The sequence below is a fragment of the Neophocaena asiaeorientalis genome, unplaced genomic scaffold (assembly GCF_003031525.2).
Source record: "Neophocaena asiaeorientalis asiaeorientalis breed wild unplaced genomic scaffold, Neophocaena_asiaeorientalis_V1.1 scaffold397, whole genome shotgun sequence".
NCBI lineage: Eukaryota > Metazoa > Chordata > Mammalia > Artiodactyla > Phocoenidae > Neophocaena > Neophocaena asiaeorientalis.
In genome coordinates this window covers 4,053,089-4,075,105 of record NW_020173231.1, presented here as the reverse complement: position 1 = coordinate 4,075,105, position 22,017 = coordinate 4,053,089, and the positions used below count along the sequence as shown (strand labels likewise).

The following is a 22,017-nucleotide window of genomic DNA, read 5'->3' as shown; positions in this document are numbered from 1 at the left end:
ACCTGTATGTATATCCCTCTCTCTTTCTCACTTCTAAGAAAATTTTCTCTCTTTCAAAATCTTGCTGAAGATTCACCTCCCTAATGAAGACTTCCTCATAATAAATCTATTCATTCTCTTAAACTCCCACAATAGAACCACTGACCTAGTATTTAATCAAACCTTCCTGTACTGTTATTTAACATTTCAGCTGTGCACATGTAACAATATCGTAAACTGGAAAAACAAGGCCTTATCTTATACTTACTTGTATAAGTGAATATCAGTCACCATAGTGACTGCTATGTCTACTACTGTAAACATACAATACTGTGTTGATGGACGCCACAAAGATAATGGCTACCTTATTATCTATAATGGTCTACATTTTGAGTTACTCTGCTGATAATGTCAAGCAATGTGCACTGATCCTTTTACATTTTTTTTTCATTCCAGTCTCATTGTAACCAACAACATACACATGAAAAAGCAGATAGATTTTATCAACATTTAGAGATCCATTTATACTTTCACACCCAGAAGAAAATCCTTATGAATATCAAGGATCTATACAAAGGAGATAGTTATAATCTTCCTTACTTTTAGAAATTTAACACCCATAGTCAGGAATTCTTTTCGTTTATATTTCCTTTAGGTAACATTTACATTTTTGCTTTCCTAAACAGAAAGAAAACACTCTTAGTCATTTATCTCTAGCCAGGCTTTATATACACTTCAAAACATCCATCATTAAAGGCCGACATCTTTCATTCTCTCAGACAATTTCAGTTCCTTTAAATTTCTAATCAATAAACAATAATAATAATAATAATAAACCTTCAGCAAATTTTCCAGATGTCTATTCAATCTGTAAAGCCCAAAATTACACAATGACCTTAGGTAAGATTGAGACCTGTGCTGAACAGGATGGAAAGATTACCTCATGAGTGTCACATGTTAAAATAACTATTTAACCTAATGAGTTATCATTTTTAAAAACAGTACATTACTTAATCAGTTTTTTAATCTACTATGGTCCCTAGATCTTATACATAACCAATAATTTTCTATCTATATTTTCCTTCATGAGGTAGCTGACTACTATTTAACTGCTCATTCATTAATTTTAACAACTGATCTAGTTTATCAAAATCTGTCTGAAATCTAATACTAGTTTTTTAAATAGCTTTCATTTGTATTGGACTGTTGCCATGTGCAAATTAACCAAGCATTCTCTACACACACACACAAAAAGTACATTCAGGTCATGCTGAAATTTTTCTATATGAGATCAGTATCAATTTTTGAGGAACACAACTTTACTTTTTCCCCACTGACAATATTCCATAAAGATCTCAGGTACATTTTACCAACCAGAGAATTGCACACTACAATGGTGAGTATGTAGTCTAATATATCTATTCATTTTATTGATGAATATTAAGAGACTGAATCAAAAACCTTACAAAACTTTAAATAGAGCTGAACATTTTAGTTCGTTCAGCATTATTACAAAGGTAAGTAAGTCACCACTTAGTGCCTATCGAGTGTTGCCAGGAATTATGCCAGGCACTTTTACTACACTACTCATTTAAATCACACAAGAATTGCATTTTACAAGTGAATTTTTAAATGTGCCAAATGTCTTAATGTTCATAAAGAGAAGAGCCAGGATTTAAATTTGTACAGCTTGAAAGTCCACACGTCTCCTTTAGTATGCTACCTACACTTCCATTTCTAGCAAATTTTCAGGTAACTGAAGGAGGAGCTATATGGGGGCTACCATTTATGGTCTACGTCATTATCCCCTTCCAGAACTCCTGGTCAACCTTCACAGCCTACCACAAACACCACCTTCTGTGTATAATCCTATCAGAGAGTTCATTAGTCCTTCCATACCAGAACAACAAAGCTATGAACATGATGTCTGCTCACCATTCCTTCTTCCTTTTAGCTCAATCTGGCCACAGGCTCTTAGAAATGCTGTTGCTCAGTTCTCATCTTTGTGCACATTGCCCTTGTCTCCATAATTTAGCAACTTCAACCCTACCTAATACCTCCTTTTAATAAGTTATCTTTAATTATTTTTTAAGGTAAAGTCCTATATCTACTACAGTATTTACTGATTAGGGATTTAACACGTCTTTTTTACCTGTAGTTTTATTAGTACTGTTAGTGCTCTGATTACAACATTGCAGAGGTTTTCAGTAGTCTGCTCCAACCCCGATTTTTCCCATAAGTTCTAATTTTTAAGTTCATAATTTTGCAAAGCATAAGTTTTCCAGGAGTGCATATATTTCATTATGGCAGAAATGCCTGTACTCAAAGTATGAACTGAATTACTGAGAATGCAATGCTCATGGGGCACTATACACTCATTCATTCAATTCATTAGACAAATCTTTACTGAAAATCAAAGTAAATAAGGCACTGTTCCAGGCACTGAAGACACAACAATGACGGGCAAAGTATGACTGTATGTTTGTGCGTGTATGCATATATGTGTGTATGTACCTATATTCATATTCAACTAAACAATCTTAAATTACATATTATTGCATTCTAATCTCTTTATCAACAATTTCCAAACCTTTTCAGAAGAATTACTTTTTGTTTCTCAAGAGAAATCTTAAACAGAAACAGAATATACCAGATAAAAGCAGAACTCTACCCATTTATCCCTGTCCCTGAGATATCTCCAGGAAACCCGGGGCTTGTCAGGCTATGATTTAAAAACCACTGGTCTAACAACAATGCTCTGCCTTTTTACATGAAGCCTGTAATAAATAAAAAGACTATGACATGGTAAAATCAACTGAGAAAAATGACACTGAGAAAATCAATCAGGTCACCATAAAGCTTCTAGTAGAGGTTTATTTCACTCAACTCCTCTCTCTTCCCTCCCATGCAGCTGTTTTATTAGGAGCCCTAAGATACTTCCTCCCAAGCCCTAATCCCCTAAGAAGGTTATGTGAGAGACTGGGGTTTGGAGAAAAGGAAGCATAAAGCAGACAATTTAGGCCAACTCTTTGAAGACTTAGGGGGAAATCGTCTCACCACCATAATGGTAAAATCTTAGGGGGTGGAAATTAAGGTGAAAGCCTAGGAAAAAAGTGACTTAAGAAGCTATTTAACTTGAAAAGACCTTAAGCTGAAAACAAACATACATTCTCATAAATCACAAAAGATCCCACAAAACTCACCAGGGTGGGAAATCAAAATGGGGTTTAAGTACAGAATCCCCTTGAATTTGGGACACAGTAATAAACAAAATAGACAAAGACCTCCCCCCACCCCGCTTTCTGAGGCTAACGTTTTCAGGGGTAGGGGACAGAAGGGAGACAAACATAACAAATAAGTCAATTATATTATAACTTAGAAGCTGATTCCTGACATGGGGTAAAGAAAGTGTGAAGCTAAGTAAGAGGGATCAACAAGGGTGCCAAATGACCAAGAGGGGGGCAGGGGGACATGGTTTGCAATTTGCATTTTTAAATAGAGTGGTCAGGGTAGGCCTCAAGGAGAGAAGAGCCCGAAAAAGAGATAACGAATTAGCCAGGAGGACATCTGCATTCCTGCAGCAAGGATTCCATCTGGGCAGAGCACATTGAGTGAGAGAAATGGAAAAGACAGAAAACGGAAGAGAGGAGGCTGCAGGAGAGGACAGATCATGTAGAGCCTTACAGATCTTTGTAAAGATTTTAACTTTTACTCTGAGCCATTACAGGGTATTGAGCAAATTTGATTTATATCTTAAATAGATTACTCTGCTAAGTGAAGAACAAATTTCAAAAGAGCACAAGTATACAGAAGGAGACCTTCAGGCAGCTACCACAATTATCCAGGAAAGGGATGAGGGCTGAACCAGGGTGGTAGCACAACAGGTGGTGAGAAGTGGTCAAATCTTTTTTTTCCTTCATTCAAACGTAGTTAGTTTTGTGGGCTCCATTCAGCTTACCACAAACTCCAAATCTAGAATATACTAGTGGCAACAGACTCCATTGGATCTCCAAGTCCTTTACTAATATCTACATATTGCTGAGATATCTCATATAAATAGTCTTACTGAGTTTTTGACCATTCTAGCACTTTCCCCCATGAAACTTATACTCATTTATTTCTATTCCTACCCAAGTTCATATTACTTTAAAATAATATGGGGAAAGGAAATGGAGAGGTTTCTTTTAAGTCTATGTATCTTTCATTAAAATCAGTGGTATTTTTTTCCTTCTTTCTTTTTCTTCTTCCCGGAGTATTTCATCAGATGCCTCTTTTAGAAAGTGAAAACAAAACCATAAGAACACCTTTTTTAAAAAAAATGTTTATTGAAGTATAGTTGATTTACAATGTTGCGTTAGTTTCTCGTATAGAGCAAAGTGAATCAGTTTTCATATACATATATCCACTCTTTTTTTGGATCCTTTTCCCATATAGGTCATTACAGAGTACTAAGTAGAGTTCCCTGTGCTATACAGTAGTTCCTTATTAGTTATCTATTTTATACATAGTAGTGTGTATATGTGAATCCCAATTTCCCAATTTATCCCTCCCCTCCCAAGCAAACCTTCTTCTATATTAATAATAATACTGAGTTGATGGAATAGTTTCCTGTATTTTCTCATTTCCAAATGTTACCACTGACAATCTAGTAAACTTTGTTATTTTTTCATAACTCCTACTTGGTAATCTGTCCCACATTCTTTTTAATTTCATTTCACTATTCAAACTGGCAGAGAAAAATATATGCTACAATATAATTGCTTGACTTTGACAAAAGAATAGAAACATTAGGAAAAAGACATTTTGTTTGACACTGCCACTAAAAAAGAAAAAGAAAAAAACTTAACAGACTTTTTTTTTAATGTAGCTTTCTACAATTGGGGATCAAGTTGAGGTTTTAGGCCATACCTTTTTCCTGCCCTAAAAAATTACTATCCATAAGACAGCTTGAGGACTTAAGGGTAGAAAAAGGAATAAAATATAAATTACACAACTGTATCATGCAGTCTTTATCATCAGCAGACTTTGCCTTCTAAAGACTTTAGGAACTGTTCTCCGTAATTAAAAAAAAACTTCGGTGGGGCCTCCTTGGTGGCACAGTGGTTAAGAATCCGCCTGCCAATGCAGAGGACACGGGTTTGAGCCCTGGTCTGGGAAGATCCCACATGCCACAGAGCAACTAAGCCGTGCACCACAACTACTGAGCCCACATGCCACAACTACTGAAGTCCGTGCGCCTAGAGCCCGTGCTCCACAACAAGAGAAACCACCGCAGTGAGAAGCCCACACACCACAACGAAGAGTAGTCCCTGCTTGCCGCAACTAGAAAAAGCCCACGCACAGCAACGAAGACCCAACACAGCCAAAAATAAATTAAATAAATTAAAAAAAAAATTAAACTTTGGGATCCACATGTTTATTTGACAAACCTTTTATAATAATGCCATTTAACAGATGAAACAATGCTCTACAACTTTAAGCTCTCAGACATGCGTTACCTTATTTATTCTAGTATAAGGTATCAAATTATCTGAAAACAGGCTGACCTTTAATAAATCCTAAGAAAAATTAAAATCATATTTCAAAATAAAAAATGGAACAATTATTTACTAAAATATAAATATCCTCACAGAAATGTTATTTTGATTTGTTTGTAAATCATATGCAATTAGTGAGCTGAGAAAAGCAGCTCAGGGATTCAGATCACTAAAACAGTCTTACCTTCTGATGTTTTCCATCGTTTCCATAAATCCTCAACAGTTATATGCTTGTCTTCTCTGTGCAGATGGCTGTGTTTATTAGTAGCATCTTTATATTTCATATCTTCTCTGATAAACTATAAAAGAGAAAACACTAAGTTAAGTATACTTAAATTCATTATTTTATTCTCTACAAACAGAAGAAAGTAAAATGTGAAATACAGCAGCTGGTAATTTTCTGATCATAACTGGTGCATGTTTGGTATTTTATACTCACATTCTTAAATGTTTATAAAATTTATTTAATGAGATGTCTTCTAATCATAACAACAGCAGCAGCAGTAAAAGTACTTATTTAACTCATTATTTATCAGGTCCTATTGCACATTATATAATAAATATGTCATATCTACACACACACACAGTCATTTAACTTCATGACAGTTCTATAAGGAAAGTATTATGTATTGCCATTTTATAGATAAGAAAACCAAGGCCCAAAGAGGTTAAGTAATTTGCCTAAGGTTGAAAAAATAATGAATGTCAGAGCTGAGATTCCAACCCTAGCAGTTTGGTTACACTCAACAGCATAATGTACTGCCTCAATTATTATACATTTTTACCAAATACTTAGTGACAGGGGTATTTCAGAACACACTAAATACTAACCTCAATTACTGCATCGTATTTCTGTTCTTCTACCTTTTAAGTCATTACTTATAGTTGAAAGACATGATTACAGTGTTTAGAACTAAAGTATTTTACAAAACTGAAGTAAAGTATTTTACAAAACTGAATACAAAAAAGTATTAATCTTACTTTAAAGTATATACAGAGAGAAAACACTAAAAATTTTCTTTGCTAAAAACCAACCTACTCCGTATTGCTTCATTATATAAAATTCTCCAAGTGCCCTTCACTGTCTAGCAAATAAAAAGCTAACTTTTTAAGAATTACATACCATTTCCCGATCTTGTCCCTGACAATCTTTTAGGCTTTAACTCTTGACACTTTCCCCAAATCAACCCAATACTCTAATTATATAAAACTAATAGTTTTTATAAATTATTATGCTTTTTCTACCTCAATATTTCTGATCTTTCTTGCTTTGGTATTGTTTTATTTGGTATCTTTATTAGTTTTTTTTTCTGATTCCAAAATTATAAGATCATACAAAAGCTTATTTCAGAAATTCATAATGCAGAAAGTAGAAATCTCTTAGAGCTCCAAACCCTAGAGGCATATTTTTCTGACTTTTATATACTGACAATGAACATCACCCTCAAACAAAAGACCAAATTTTACTTTTGAGTAGAGCTGTTCTCCACTGAAACTAAAAAAGAAAACTTTAATAGCTGTAGAGAAATATAGAGAAGATCATTTCACTTTTCTAAGCTAAATAACCTTGGGTACAAACGAAGAAACAAAGTTTTAGGAAAAACCACTACTCTGCATGTGGTCAGCAGACTAGTGTCAATCAGCAAACTGACACTGGTGTAGAATATACACAGAAATGAAGAAATTTCAGAATTTAGAAACCTTTATAGCAATTAGACAATACTTTCAAGGAATTTGACCCCAAGCATAAGGTAAATTTACTTGCCATGTAGGTCCTACCCATAATGAACTGGTAACAAAATATCTGGTTCTTCACCATAGAGGTAATCTGGAAAGCACTAATCTAGAAGGCCCACTTTAGCACTTGTATATTATATTGTTCTAAACAATGCCTTACTCTTTTTTTTCCTAAATGCCCCCCCCCCTTTTTTTAATTTATTTATTTTTGGCTGTGTTGGGTCTTCGCTGCTGTGCACTGGCTTTCTCTAGTTGCGGCGACCGGAGGTTACTCTTCGCTGCGGTGCACAGGCTTCTCATTTCGGTGGCTTCTCTTGTTGTGAAGCACTGGCTCTAGGCGCGCGGGCTTCAGTAGTTGTTGCTCGTGGGCTCTAGAGCGCAGGCTCAGCAGTTGTGGCTCACGGGCTTCGTTGCTCCGCAGCATGTGGGATCTTCCTGGACCAGCGCTCGAACCCGTGTCCTCTGCACTGGCAGGCAGATTCTCAGCCACTGCGCCACCAGGGAAGCCCCTAAATGTTCCTTTTTAAAGTTATTTTTAAAGGGACCTGCCTCACTGCCTCCACTCCTCCTGTCTATTTCTATTTCCCATTTTCTATTTCCCTATTTCTGCCCATCCCTCTTCCTCTCCTGACTAACATTTTTTGAAACCCGTAGATATACCTGGAAAATATCTGCCACTGAGATGCTCAGAAACTGCCCCTATCTTGGAAGAGATCCAAGAGTTAGAGAGAAATTCTAGAATGAAAAACATGATGATTGACAGAGCAGAGAGGAAGCCTGTCTTGGAAATGGTCCAGTCAGTTGGAACAAATGGCAACTGTTTCATTTATGTGACACATTAAAAAAACAATGTCCTAGGAAATTCTTTTTACCACGTGAACACAAAGAACCCAGAAGTAGACTTCTATGGCTTTAGGATCAACATATTTCAGAAAATAAAGCTAATTACCATATATAAACTAGGTGTGGCTTTCCAGCTACTGAATTACTCTAGAAAGCCTAGAATGAGTATATAGATATCTATCAAAATATGTACTTAACAAAATAATTAAGATATAAAAAAGACAATTTAAAAAGCTTATAAAGATATCTATAGTACATCTGCTATAAAAGAAATGACTCCTAAGAAAGTTGAGCGAAAACTGAATAAATACACTGAATTATGTTTTCTCTGGAATTATCATTCAAAAATTAATACATACTTCTGTTTTAAAATATGACCCTCGAGCGCTTCCCTGGTGGCGCAGTGGTTGAGAGTCCGCCTGCCGATGCAGGGGACACGGGTTCGTGCCCCAGTCTGGGAAGATCCCACATGCCGCGGAGCGGCTGGGCCCATGAGCCATGGCCGCTGAGCCTGCGCATCCGGAGCCTGTGCTCCGCAACGGGAGAGGCCCCAACAGTGAGAGGCCCGCATAGCACAAAAAAAATAAATAAATAAAATAAAATAAAATATAACCCTCAAAATAAAAGTATATTCATATAACAAAAGTATACTCTATATCTAATATATCTTCAACATTTTGATCATAAAATATGACTAGAAAGCACCATAATTAGAATTACTTTATGTTGACACTGAGTTGGAAAATACTTAAATCAAATACAATACAAACCATTAGCTTCCATTAAACCATTTTCCCAATATCTTACAAAGGAGCAGACAATTCTGACTGCTCACACTTTATAACTTCACAGGAAACTGCAGATTTTAGAAATGGGGGAGGCTAGTAGAGAAATTTTAAAAAGAGTCACCAATAACTGAAAATGCATGAGCAAATTTTAAATACTTCTTATTCATTAAAATCTGTGAATTAAGAAATCTGAAAATAGAATCTGAAATCCCATGAAGTAAATCTTCAAATAACGTACAGCAAACAATGTAGAGTTCCTTAGTAAACATATCCAATTATGCAAACCTACTGCAGGAAAGTCTGCACTGACAATACAAATAAAGGAATGCTCAATAAATAAATGACTATTGAATATTCTTTTCAAAAACATTTACCCAGAGGATTCTTTTATATAAATTCTTCTGGTACCATTAAAGAAATTACATATCCAGTTTAAAGAAGTTACAGGTTTTTTTCTTTTTTACTTTTTATTTTGAAATATTTTCAAAGGTTGCAGAATAAACAAAAAGCTTTTTCCCCCCAGCTGAATCACTTGGGAATAAGTTGCAGGCATGTTGTCCCATTATCACTGAATAATTCAGCATGTTTTCCTATAAACATGATGTCATCCTATATAGTGATGGTATGACCACAAAAATTAGGATATTAACACTGATACTCTATATTCCCTACTATTTAATCCACAGAACACATTCCATATGTGCAGTTGCCCCAATGATATTCTTTGTAGCAAAAGGATTCAATCTAGGACCATGTGTTAAATTTAGTCCCTTTAGTCTCCTTCAATTGAGAACAGTTCGTAAGTCTTTCCTTGAGTGTCACAACCTTACAGGAAGTCACCTTTTGAAAGACTGATTTCAGTTCCTTGTACCTGTAACATATATATTATTTTGCATTTTATATTTGTATTTATATTTTGTATTTGTGCATTATTTTGTTGTATTTACTTTTATTGTTTTATTTTTATGCTATTTATTGCATTTGTATTGATATTTGTATTGTGTATTTTTATGATACTGCTTAATAAAATCTGATACATATTAATATAGACATATTTTGGGACTCTATTCAGCCTCTACCTCTTTCCCTGAGAACTACCTACCAACATTAGTGCAGATCCCTGAATGTGTCCCCTCCCTCAACCTATCCCCCCCGCCACAGCTATGTGATCAAAGGACAGACACTCGACCCAGAAGAAAATAATCCAGAGCCTGACCAGGATGACAAAATTCTATCTCACAGGAAACTACAAATCAGATCATGAAAAGCTGCGTCACTTGGCCAAGGTTCTGGATTTTTAAGGTAGTAAAGACACTTGTGTTGAAGGTACCATTTTATGAGCAGTCAAGGTGGTGAGGAGAATGGAGGAAGCCAATATGCAGAGAGAGAAAATAATAAAAGAGATAGGAGTGAGCACACAGAAAGATACAGCAACAGAACTGCCTCGGTTCCCAATGACTTTCCAGTCTCAGTTACTCCGGAGGCCTGGGCTATACAATTCTTGTCCTGATTGCCGTGATGTAACAATGATAAATCTGTCTTTCCTCTTTTATTTTTAAATACACAATTTTAAGACCTCAAAACCCAGGAGAGGTGATTTATCATCACAGTTAAGCACTCAGACTCTGGAAGCGACAGACTGTATTCAAAATCTGACTTCACTACTTACGTTCTCTCTAGCCTCATATTTCTCCTCTGTACAGTGAGGAAAATAAAATTGCCCATTACATATGGTTATGAAAAAGGTTAAATTAAAAATGCGTTCATAGTGCACAGAAGTATTAGACAATAAAAATGTTTCGAACCAAAGTAATTGGTTTTTATATATCAATGTTATTACTGCTGAAGTTTAAAGCCTAAATAAATGAGTTTCACCCCAACTATATTGGTAGGTTTAATACACATTTTGGGGAACTTAGACATTTATGAAGAAAAGATTGCCCAATACTCTTAAAGTACCATTTCACATATTCTGAAACAAAATACGTAACACAGAGATGGAGAGGAAAACCACAGTCTTTTCACTGACAATGTAAGCAGAGACTTTCCCAAAGGACACCTGTCATCAAAACAACACCTATCATCCAAGGTCTGACACGTGAGTCAGTCAAAGCAGATGCGTTCCTTGAAAACAATTCCAGGGTCTTCCTGTCTTGAAAATAATACTAAAATAGCTTAGCATAATGCTTCAGAGGGGAAAGAATGCATAACAAGTAAGGTGACTACTGTTAATCTCAACTTTTAAAAATGAAAAAGCTAAGGCAATGAGAGGGTTAACAATTTATTCTATTTTGTATATAGCTATTTAGAAGACCTAATAGTGAAAGTAAATTCTAAATAATTCTAAAACGTAAGTTCTTCACCATCATCCTAACCTGGATATTCTGTAAAAATTCATTGATTCCCAAACTCTCAGAAATGATAACGTTAACAATTAAGCATGAGCTGCCTATGTTTCTCTCTTCATCCCCAAATTGTTAAAACAAACAGCACAGTGACTGAGAGCACAGACTCAGTCTCCAGACCACACAGATATCCCAAATCTACTATTTGTCAAATGACCTTAAGTAAGTTGCTTTATGCTCTGTGCTCCTGTTTTCTCATCAGCAAAATGGTAATAAAAGTCATACGTCAAAGGGTTGTGAAAATTAATTTATTTCATACGATGTGTAAAGAACAGTGCCCGGTATATAGTAAACACTCAAAAGTGTGAGCTACTTCTAGTATACTAACACATTCCTTGTTTTAATAACCTTGATCTTATCATCTAAGATGGATGATGACAAAAACACAAGAGAACACAGGCAAACTGGTATATGTTTTCATGAAAGTTAAGAATGAAAAAAAAAGTATAATTATTTAACATCTGAAAAAATTTTCTTCAGATCCTAAATTCAAACATCTAAATTATATGCTAATGAAAAATTCAGGCTGATTTGGATAGTTTCTCCATTTTAATACAAGCATAACTTTACATTTCTGCTCCACCTCCCACCAGGGTAACTCCTTGCAGTGTTGCCATAGTACCATTTCAGCCCTTAATCCCATTCCCTGAGCTTCCAACGTCAAAAAACCATCAGTCAATCCCCAGTTTACCTGCAATAATAAATCCAATGATGACCTCCTTAGGATCCTGTTCTCTGAACAACTCAGGGTTCAACTGGTTCCACAATTACTGTCAACACCATTTAAGCTAGACCATAGCCTTTTTTAAGCTAATTGTAGAACTTAACCATTATTTATGACACTGGTGTAATTGATGGACCAGTTAATAGACAGAGAGATGACCCATGGTCAGAGACAAACAACTAATTTACAAAGAAACTTGTAAAACACAATGTTTTTATCAACTGAAGTCGGCCTGCCATTTGTTTTACAGAAACCAATGCATGACCTATATCATGGTTATTCTTCAAGATTATTATTGATCATAATCCAAAAATCTCTAACAAAATTACCCATGATTCCATCAGTCTGCCTACTAGTTTAAAAAAGAAAAATAGCACTGTACTGTCATTAAAAAGAACACAAAAGAGTCAAAATGACTTACCTTCTGTGTTCTCATTTGGAAAATAAAAGGTAAAAGATATCTCACAAAGTTATAATGATAAAAAAGAGAGCATAGCTTTACAAATATATGGTGAAAATATATACTAGAGTTAAAACAGGTAGGTACTGTGCCAACTAGAGATAGACCAAAGTCAAGTTTTGGCCTTAGTTTCCTCTGACAAAACCTACCATTAGGATTTGGTCTCAGATTCCAGAACTCTGAACACCCAAATACCTACATACATGTCTTTCTGCTATCCATGAATTTGTGTGTGATCAATACTCGTAAGATCACATAAATTAAAGTTATATCCAATCAGCATAACATCAGTAATATATATAAAGTAAGTCACTCAAATTTAACACAAATATGTGAATTTCACTTTAAGTAGTGATAAGCATTCAAGACATAACAAACAAAAAATCTCCTTCTGTTTTTTTTGGCGAAAATTTAGTAAGTCAGAACTTACATTTCCAGCCACAGATGAAATCATAGAGACCAGATGTACCATCCTCCCCCAAAACAACTGAAAACCCATACAAAATGTAAGGAACACCAGCTTTCAAGACATTGAACACTAGGCAACAAATTACAGTGATCTCTGAGAGACAAGAAACAAACAAAGTATGCCCTATGGCTGCCCTAAATTAGTTCCTGGAGAGAACTTCCAGAACAAGGTGCAGGAAGAGAGAACCCAGGCAGAGACTGGCAGTCCTGAGTTGAAGAGATGGAACTGAAAGGCTGAGGAGACTAAGGGAGGGTAGAGAATACAGGACTAAGTACCAGAGAAGAGTAAAGCTGCACAGAGGGAGAAGCCTGGGTATCTAGAAAGAGTGCCTTGAGTCTTTAGCTGACTACCGATCAGCTCATGCATGCAAGGAAGCTACAGCAAGCCAAAGAAAAAAGACATGCAAAAGAATCAGTGAAAACAATCCCTGAAGATTTCACAGGGCAGGGAATGGTGCTTATTCCTACAAGACAGAGTAGAAAACCGTAATTTGTGTGTCACCAGGTAGAATACTAAAAAGGGTTTTGCCTCAGTACTAGGGAATATTAACCTTAGACTAAGCTCCACATTGGTCTTGCCTAAAAAGCTTATACGTACCAGCCAAAGGGATTAAACTGTTCCCAAGTAACTTAAACCTGTCCTAGAACAAAGCTTAAGAACATTTATAGGAATAACTAGGAATACCCACACCCAACAAGGTAAAATCTACGATGTCTGGCACCCACTGAAAATTACCAGACATGCAAAGATACAGAAAAATACAACCTCAAATTAGGATAAAAATCAATTAAAAGCAGTCCAAAAATGGCACAGATGAGAGAATTAGTAAATAAACATATTAAAATAACTATTGCAAGTATATTCTAGATATTTAAGTTAGGGTAAATATTAAGCATGTTAATTGAGACATGTTTAAAGTTCTTTTCTAAAGACCCAAATCAAAATTCTAAACATGAAAACTACAATGAATGAGATGAAAAATACACTAAATGAGATTAATGACAGATTAAACACGGCAGACTAATATTAGCAAACAAATACAATAAGCATTAGAAACTATCCAGGGACTTTCCTGGTGGCACAGTGGTTAAGAATCAGCCTGCCAATGCAGGGGACACGGGTTCAAGCCCTGGTCCAGGAAGATCCCACACGCCACAGAGCAACAAAGCCCGTGCACCACAACTACTGAGCCTGCACTCTAGAGCCAGTGAGACACAACTACTGAGCCCACGTGCCACAACTACTGAAGCCCACATGTCTAGAGCCTGTCCTCTGCAACAAGAGAAGCCACCACGATGAGAAGCCCGCATACCGTAACAAAGAGTAGCCCCTGCTCGCCACAACGAGAGAAAGCCTGCATGCAGCAACGAAGACCCAACGTAGCCAAAAAACTCTATTTAAAAAAAAAAAAACAACTATCCAAATTGGATAATGAGCCGTGGGTCTACTTCAAGCAGCCTAACACAGGTGTAACTGGAGTCCCTGAGGAACCAAGAAAGAGTGACAAAAAATCTTATTGGAAGAAATGATGGCTATAATTTTTCCAAATTTTATTATAACTATGAACCCTATAGATTCCATAAGATCAATAAACCTCAAGACAAGAGACACAAACTACACCAATCCACATGACAGTCAAACAGCTTTAAATGAGGGATAAACAGAGTATCTTAAAAGCATCTAGAAGAGGGGAAAAAAGGCACATTAAGTATAGGGGAAAGAAAAGGAGGACAGCAGACTTTTCATCATATACAATACAACCCAAGGAATACTCCAGCAGCATATTTAAAGTATGGGAAAAAAAAACAAACAACTTGTTAACCTACAATTCTTACCTAGCAAAAGCACCTTTCAAAAATGAAGGCAAAATAAAAACTTTTTCATATATACAAACACCAGAAGAGTTTGTTCAGACAAGAAGTCCTGTACCAGTAGAAATGTTTTTAAAGCCCTCCAAGCAGGGCTTCCCTGGTGGCCCAGTGGTTGAGAGTCCGCCTGCCGACGCAGGGGACGCGGGTTCGTGCCCTGGTCCGGGAGGATCCCACATGCCGCGGAGCAGCTGGGCCCGTGGGCCATGGCCGCTGGGCCTGCGCGTCCGGAGCCTGTGCTCCGCGACGGGAGAGGCCACAACAGTGAGAGGCCCGTGTACCGCACAAAAAAAAACAAGCCCTATAAGCAGAAGAAAAATTGCTGGAAATGTAACTACATGGGAAAAATATATGCAATTTATTGTAAGTCAATTATACCTCAAGCTGGTGGAAAAAAACACAAAGCCTGTACAGGATGTGTAGGAAATGGCACATTCATACATCTGTGGGAGTACAAACTAGCACAACACTTTTGGAGGATAATTTTAGCAAATCAATTAAAATGTTAAATGCTCATTGCTTTTACCTCAGAATTTCCACTTTTCAGAATTTATCCTACAGCAACACTCCCAAAACTATAAAAAAGGTCAAGAACTTTCATTGCAATATCGTTTAACCAACAATAAAAATTTGAGAACACCCAAACTGCCAATAATTAGGAGAATTATTAAACTAATTATGGGACTACCATGGTAAAATTTAAAATAAGGTCTATTTATCCTTAAAAAAAGAGAAGCTTACATTTAATAAATCTGATACTTAATAAAATTATGTTCACTGAGTATGATTACCTTGTATATTTTTTCATGCTGACTAGAAGCTCTGTTACATGCCTAATACACTAAAAAACAAAATTATAACAAATCAATCAGAGCTTCTGATGTACATTTTCATACTATCTGTTAACTCCTATCCTAATGCAGGAAGGTGTTAGCTAGATTCATCAAGGCACTATCTGATAATTTCCAAGAACAACACAGAATTAAATCAGGCATTCCCAGAGCCTAAATGAGATTAAAATTCTCATATATGTTTACTAACCATCTGTATTTCTTTTATGAAATATTACATACTTAATTTACATCTGGGAATATGTGTTGGACTCCTCTCTGATAAAACAAAGAAAGAGAGACTGAGATAAAGGCAAAACAACAGCCCTCCAATCTCCTCACTCTTGATGTTATCATGTGAGGATATACAAAACTTGGAGCTTTGTAGCATGAGCAGAAAGCCAAGAAAACGAAAAAAAGCTGACACAGAGTGCTACACATCACTGAGCTTCTGAACTAAGCTTGAAACCATTTGGTCACAGACTTACGGTAATTTCTTTTCAAATGCTAAACTCCTACCTGTAAAGCTACTTTAATTCAGATATTATATAACTTGCAGCCAAAATCATCCTAAAATATACAATCCTCAAGTAACAAAACTTCTGTAGCTTGCCAGTCCCCATCCGGCACTCATTACCCAAAGTCTACACTCATTTAATGACCAATAATAAGCAAAGATGACTTTTGACATAAGGAAATAAAGCAAGAGAAAAATAGAGAATTAGAAATATAAGGAACCACAAAATCAAACTGGTAAATTGACTTTATAAACTAATTATCCAACTGCATATTATTGTCTATATATTCTTTTAATCAAAACTAAAGGATATGAAGCCATCCAAAATTTGTTTCAGCTTTGGGGGAACTCAAGGAAAGGCATACTTCCATATTACAGTCAGATAAAGGAAAAAGAAGAGTGCAGAGAAGTGCAAATACACAGAAGTGTGCATACACACACAGGCGCGCGCGTGCGCACACACACACACAAGTTTGCCAGGCAATCACAGCAGTAAACAGTGAGAGACCTTCCTAAGGAGAGAAAAAATATCTAGAGATAAAAGCCAGAGCTATAATTGAACAGTTCCTTCCATCTGATACTCTTTTTGCCTTGCCAATATCAAGAACCAAGTTTTAATCAGACTAATTAAGGGAACTGACAGGTTCTTAGTCATAAGTTCTAGTAATTTTTAATAAGTATTCACCTATATTTTCTTTTAACTCCTGAATGGTTTCACTTTTATTAAATTTTTTAATCTGATTTATTTTTGATGTAAGGTGAAAGGTTAGAATCTAATTTTATTTTTCTCCAAATCTTAGTTATCCAAGTATTATTTATTGAAATAACTTTAAAATCTCCAATGATCTACAATATACCTTTATATAATTAAACATGGTCAGATATCAGTATTTTTACACTGTTCAACCTAATCATACACATAGACAGTTCTATTTACGGGATACTTGTTCTATTAAATGCATTTACTTGTTTCACTTTAATACTAATATTAGAAAAATGATTTTTGCATGTGCAACTTAAAATAATGACATCACAGACAAATACAACAATTTTATACATGGCTCCTGGCACAAAACTAAATGATATCACTGTAACTTTGTAAATCTGCCATGGATTCCAATTCAAATAGTATTAGTAGTACTAATAGTACTAAAATAGTACATGATTTTTTTTAGACTTTATTTTTTGGAACAGTTTTAGGTTCACAGGCAAACTTAGCAGAAAAGTAGAGTTCCCATATATCCTCTGCCCCCACAGTACATGCTTTTTTTCATATAAACATTCTCCATACACTGTTAGATCTAAAATCTATACTGAGCCATATTCACAAACCAGTTCATATGTACACATATGCACAGACTTAACAGACACAGAGTCTGGGGAAATATTATTTGGGTAATCAATGAGAAAAACACATTCAGTGATTGTTAACTTACAAAGAATGTTCTGTTACTTTCATTAAGAAACTGTTTTCACTAGTTACTGGGAAAGATTATTACACAACAGTAAAAATAAACTTTAGAATACTAATTTGAGCTCTTCAGCATATTATCACTCTTAAATGAAGTATAAAGTAATGCATTCTATTTTTTTGACATCTTTATTGGAGTATAATTGCTTTACAATGTTGTGTTAGTTTCTGCTGTATAACAAAGTGAATCAGCTATATGTGTGTATATATATATATATATATCTCCCCATATTCCCTCCCTCTCGCATCTCCCTCCAACCCTCCCTATCCCGCCCCTCTAGGTGGTCACAAAGTACTGAGCTGATCTCCCTGTGTGATGCAGCTGCTTCCCACTAGCTATCTATTTTACATTGGGTAGTGTATATACGTAAATGCTACTCTCTCACTTCATCCCAGATTACCCTTCCCCCTCCCCGTGTCCTCAAGTCCATTCTCTACGTCTGCGTCTTTATTCCTGTCCTGCCCATAGGTTCGTCAGAACCTTTTTTTTTTTTTTTTTTTTTAGATTCCATATATATGTGTTAGCATACAGTATTTGTTTTTCTCTTTCTGACTTACTTCACTCTGTATGACAGACTCCAGGTCCATCCACCTCACTACAAATAATTCAATTTCGTTTCTTTTTACGGCTGATTAATATTCCATTTGTATATACGTGCCACATCTTCTTTATCCATTCATCTGTCAATGGACACTTAGGTTGCTTCAATGTCCTGGCTATTGTAAAGTGGTGTAATGGACAGTGTGGTACATGACTCTTTTTGAATTATGGTTTTCTCGGGGTATATGCCCAGTAGTGGGATTGCTGGATCATGCAGTAGTTCTATCTTTAGTTTTTGAAGGAACCTCCATACTGTTCTCCATAGTGGCTGTATCAATTTACATTCCCACCAACAGTGCAAGAGGGTTCCCTTTTCTCCACACCCTCTCCGGCATTTACTGTTTGTAGATTTTTTGATGATGGCCATTCTGACCGGTGTGAGATGATACCTCATTGTAGTTTTGATTTGCATTTCTCTAATGATTAGTGATGTTGACCACCCCTTCATGTGTTTGTTGGCAATCTGTATATCTTCTTTGGAGAAATGTCTATTTAGGTCTTCTGCCCATTTTTGGATTGGGTTGCTTTTTTGATATTGAGCTGCATGACCTGCTTGTGTACTTTGGAGACTAACCCTGTGTCGGTTGCTTTGTTTGCAAATATTTTCTCCCATTCTGAGGGTTGTCTTTTCATCTTACTTATGGTTTCCTTTGCTGTGCAAAAGCTTTTAAGTATCATTAGGTCCCATTTGTTTATTTTTGTTTTTATCTCCATTTCTCTAGGAAGTGGATCAAAAAGGATCTTGCGGGGCTTCCCTGGTGGCGCAGTGGTTGAGAGTCCGCCTGCCGATGCAGGGGACACGGGTTCGTGCCCCGGTCTGGAAGGATTCCACATGCCACGGAGCGGCTAGGCCCGTGAGCCATGGCCCCTGAGCCTGCACGTGCGGAGCCTGTGATCCACAACGGGAGAGGTCACAACAGTGAGAGGCCCGCGTACCGCAAAAAAAAAATAAAAATAAATTTTAAAAAAGGGGCTTCCCTGGTGGCGCAGTGGTTGAGAGTCCGCCTGCCGATGCAGGGGACACGGGTTCGTGCCCCGGTCTGGAAGGATTCCACATGCCACGGAGCGGCTAGGCCCGTGAGCCATGGACGCTGAGCCTGCGCGTCCGGAGCCTGTGCTCCGCAGCGGGAGAGGCCACAGCAGTAAGAGGCCCACATACCGCAAAAAAAAAATAAAAAATTTAAAAACAAAAAAAAATAAAAAGGATATTGCTGTGATTTATGTCATAGAATGTTCTGCCCATGCTTTCCTCTAAGAGTTTTATAGTGTCTGGCCTTACATTTAGGTCTTTAATCCACTTTGACTTTATTTTTGTATATGGTGTTAGGAAGTGTTCTAATTTCATTTTTTACATGGAGCTGTCCAGTTTTCCCAGCACCACTTATTGAAGAGGCTGTCTTTTCTCTGTTGTATATTCTTGCCTTATTTTATCAAAGATAAGGTGACCATATGTGCATGGGTTTATCTCTGGGCTTTCTATCCTGTTCCATTGATCTATATTTCTGTTTTTGTGCCAGTACCATACTGGCTTGATTACTGTAGCTTTGTAGAATAGTCTGAAGTCAGGGGTCCTGATTCCTCCAGCTCCGTTTTTCTTTCTCAAGATTGCTTTGGCTATTCACAGTCTTTTGTGTTTCCACACAAATTGTGAACTTTTTTGTTCTAGTTCAGTGAAAAATGCCATTGGTAGTTTGACCAGGATTGCATTGAATCTGTAGATTGCTTTGGGTAGTATAGTCATTTTCACAATGTTGATTCTTCCAATCTAAGAACATGGTACATCTCTCCATCTGTTTGTATAATCTTTAATTTCTTTCATCAATGTCTTATAGTTTTCTGCATACAGGTCTTTTGTCTCCTTAGGTAGGTTTATTCCTAGGTATTTTATTCTTTTTGTTGCAATGGTAAATGGGACTGTTTCCTTAATTTCTCTTTCAGATGTTTCATCATTAGTCTATAGGAATGCAAGAGATTTCTGTGCATTCATTTTGTATCCTGCTACTTTACCAAATTCACTGATTGGCTCTAGTAGTTTACTGGTAGCATCTTTAGGATTCTCTATGTATAGTATCATGTCATCTGCAAACAGCGACAGTTTTACTTCTTCTTTTCCAATTTGGATTCCTTTATTTCTTTTTCTTCTCTGATTGCCATGGCTAAACTTCCAAAACTATGTTGAATAATAGTGGTGAGAGTGGACATCCTTGTCTTGTTCCTGATCTTAGAGGAAATGGTTTCAGTTTTTCACCACTGAGAATGATATTGTCTGTGGGTTTGTCATATATGGCCTTAAGATATTATGTTGAGGTAAGTTCCTTGTATCCCTACTTTCTGGAGAGTTTTTATCATAAATGGGTGCTAAATTTTGTCGAAAGCTTTTTCTGCATCTATTGAGATTATCGTATGGTTTTTATCCTTCAATTTGTTAATATGGTGTATCACATTGATTGATTTGCATATACTGAAGAATCCTAATGCATTATATTTTAATAAACACAGGAATTTTAAACTGCATTAAGATAAAACACGATGAAAGCACAATGCACCAATTATTCATATAAATATTTAACGAGTATCTATTATGAACTAGACTTTGTTCTGAGTTGTGAGAATATACAGTATGAAACAAACAAGGGACTTCCCCGGTGGCGCAGTGGTTAAGAATCCACCTGCCAATGCAGGGGATACGAGTTCGAGCCCTAGTCCGGGAAGATCCCACATGCCGCGGAGCAGCTAAGCCCATGCGCCACAACTACTGAGCCCACATGCCACAACTACTGAAGCCCACGCCTAGAGCCTGTGCTCTGCAAAAAGAGAAGCCACCGCAATGAGAAGCCAACGCACTGCAACAAACATAGCCCCCACTCGCCGAAACAAGAGAAAGCCCGCATGCAGCAACGAACACCCAATGCAGCCAAACATAAATAAAGAAATTTATTTATTTAAAAAAAAAAAATTCCTACCCTCAAAGAATATACTTCCTAGCATGGGGAACCCAGAAATTAATAAGTAAAATTAAAAGTATATTGCTACTTGAAAAAAGGTTGATTTTTTAAGAAGATAACAGAAATATGTAAATATTTGCTTATTATTTTAAAAAAATTAAAGGACAGGTAAACCATAAAGTCGGCGGGGGGGCGGGGGGGGAGGTTTCCTTTAAAGGAAATGGAAGAAATATGATCTATGACACAGAGACAGAAGCTATACTCTTTGCATATACTTTGTTTTACAAATAGAATTGTGGAATCATATAAATGTCTTTTATAATTATTGAAAAAATGAATTTTTAAATGTAACCCCTAAGAATCACAAGTAAAATAAAACAAATGAACCTAACTGTATATCCAGTTAGTAGTATAACAACATAATTAGGAACCATCTTCCAATGATTTTAATCATATATCCCTAGTAGGATACACCCTGTGAACAAAAATAAGAACTAAAAGAAAAAAGGCTTAAACTATTTTTAGTGACCATACCTTGGACTTAATATTAGTATTGTTATCCTGAGACTGTTGGGTACATACTGTGGGATAATTCTAAGGAGTAATTATGCTGGTATTGTTAAGCACCAAGAGTATCCTGTGACTGTAGGGTGAGATCAATAAAGTTAAAAACCCTGTAGTACTAAATTTGAATCTTAAGTATCAAGCTGAATTCATTGTGGGTATCATCTTTAGGAAAAAAAAAACACAACAGTAACAATAAAATGTTTCTTGGCTCTGTCCACTGAAAAGACATAGAAACAATGACTAACTCAGCACTGCTAGCATCTTGATTATGGTCTG

The 22,017-nt window shown here is 36.3% G+C and overlaps 1 protein-coding gene across 1 annotated transcript in view; it reads right to left on the bottom strand.

The window, feature by feature from the left end:
* Positions 1-22,017, bottom strand: part of STIM2 (stromal interaction molecule 2) — a 102,977-nt gene that overhangs the window by 57,064 nt on the left and 23,896 nt on the right. The window contains exon 3 of the mRNA XM_024745538.1: positions 5,701-5,815. Coding sequence (XP_024601306.1) covers positions 5,701-5,815 — 115 coding nt within the window. The remainder of the gene's footprint in view (positions 1-5,700; positions 5,816-22,017) is intronic.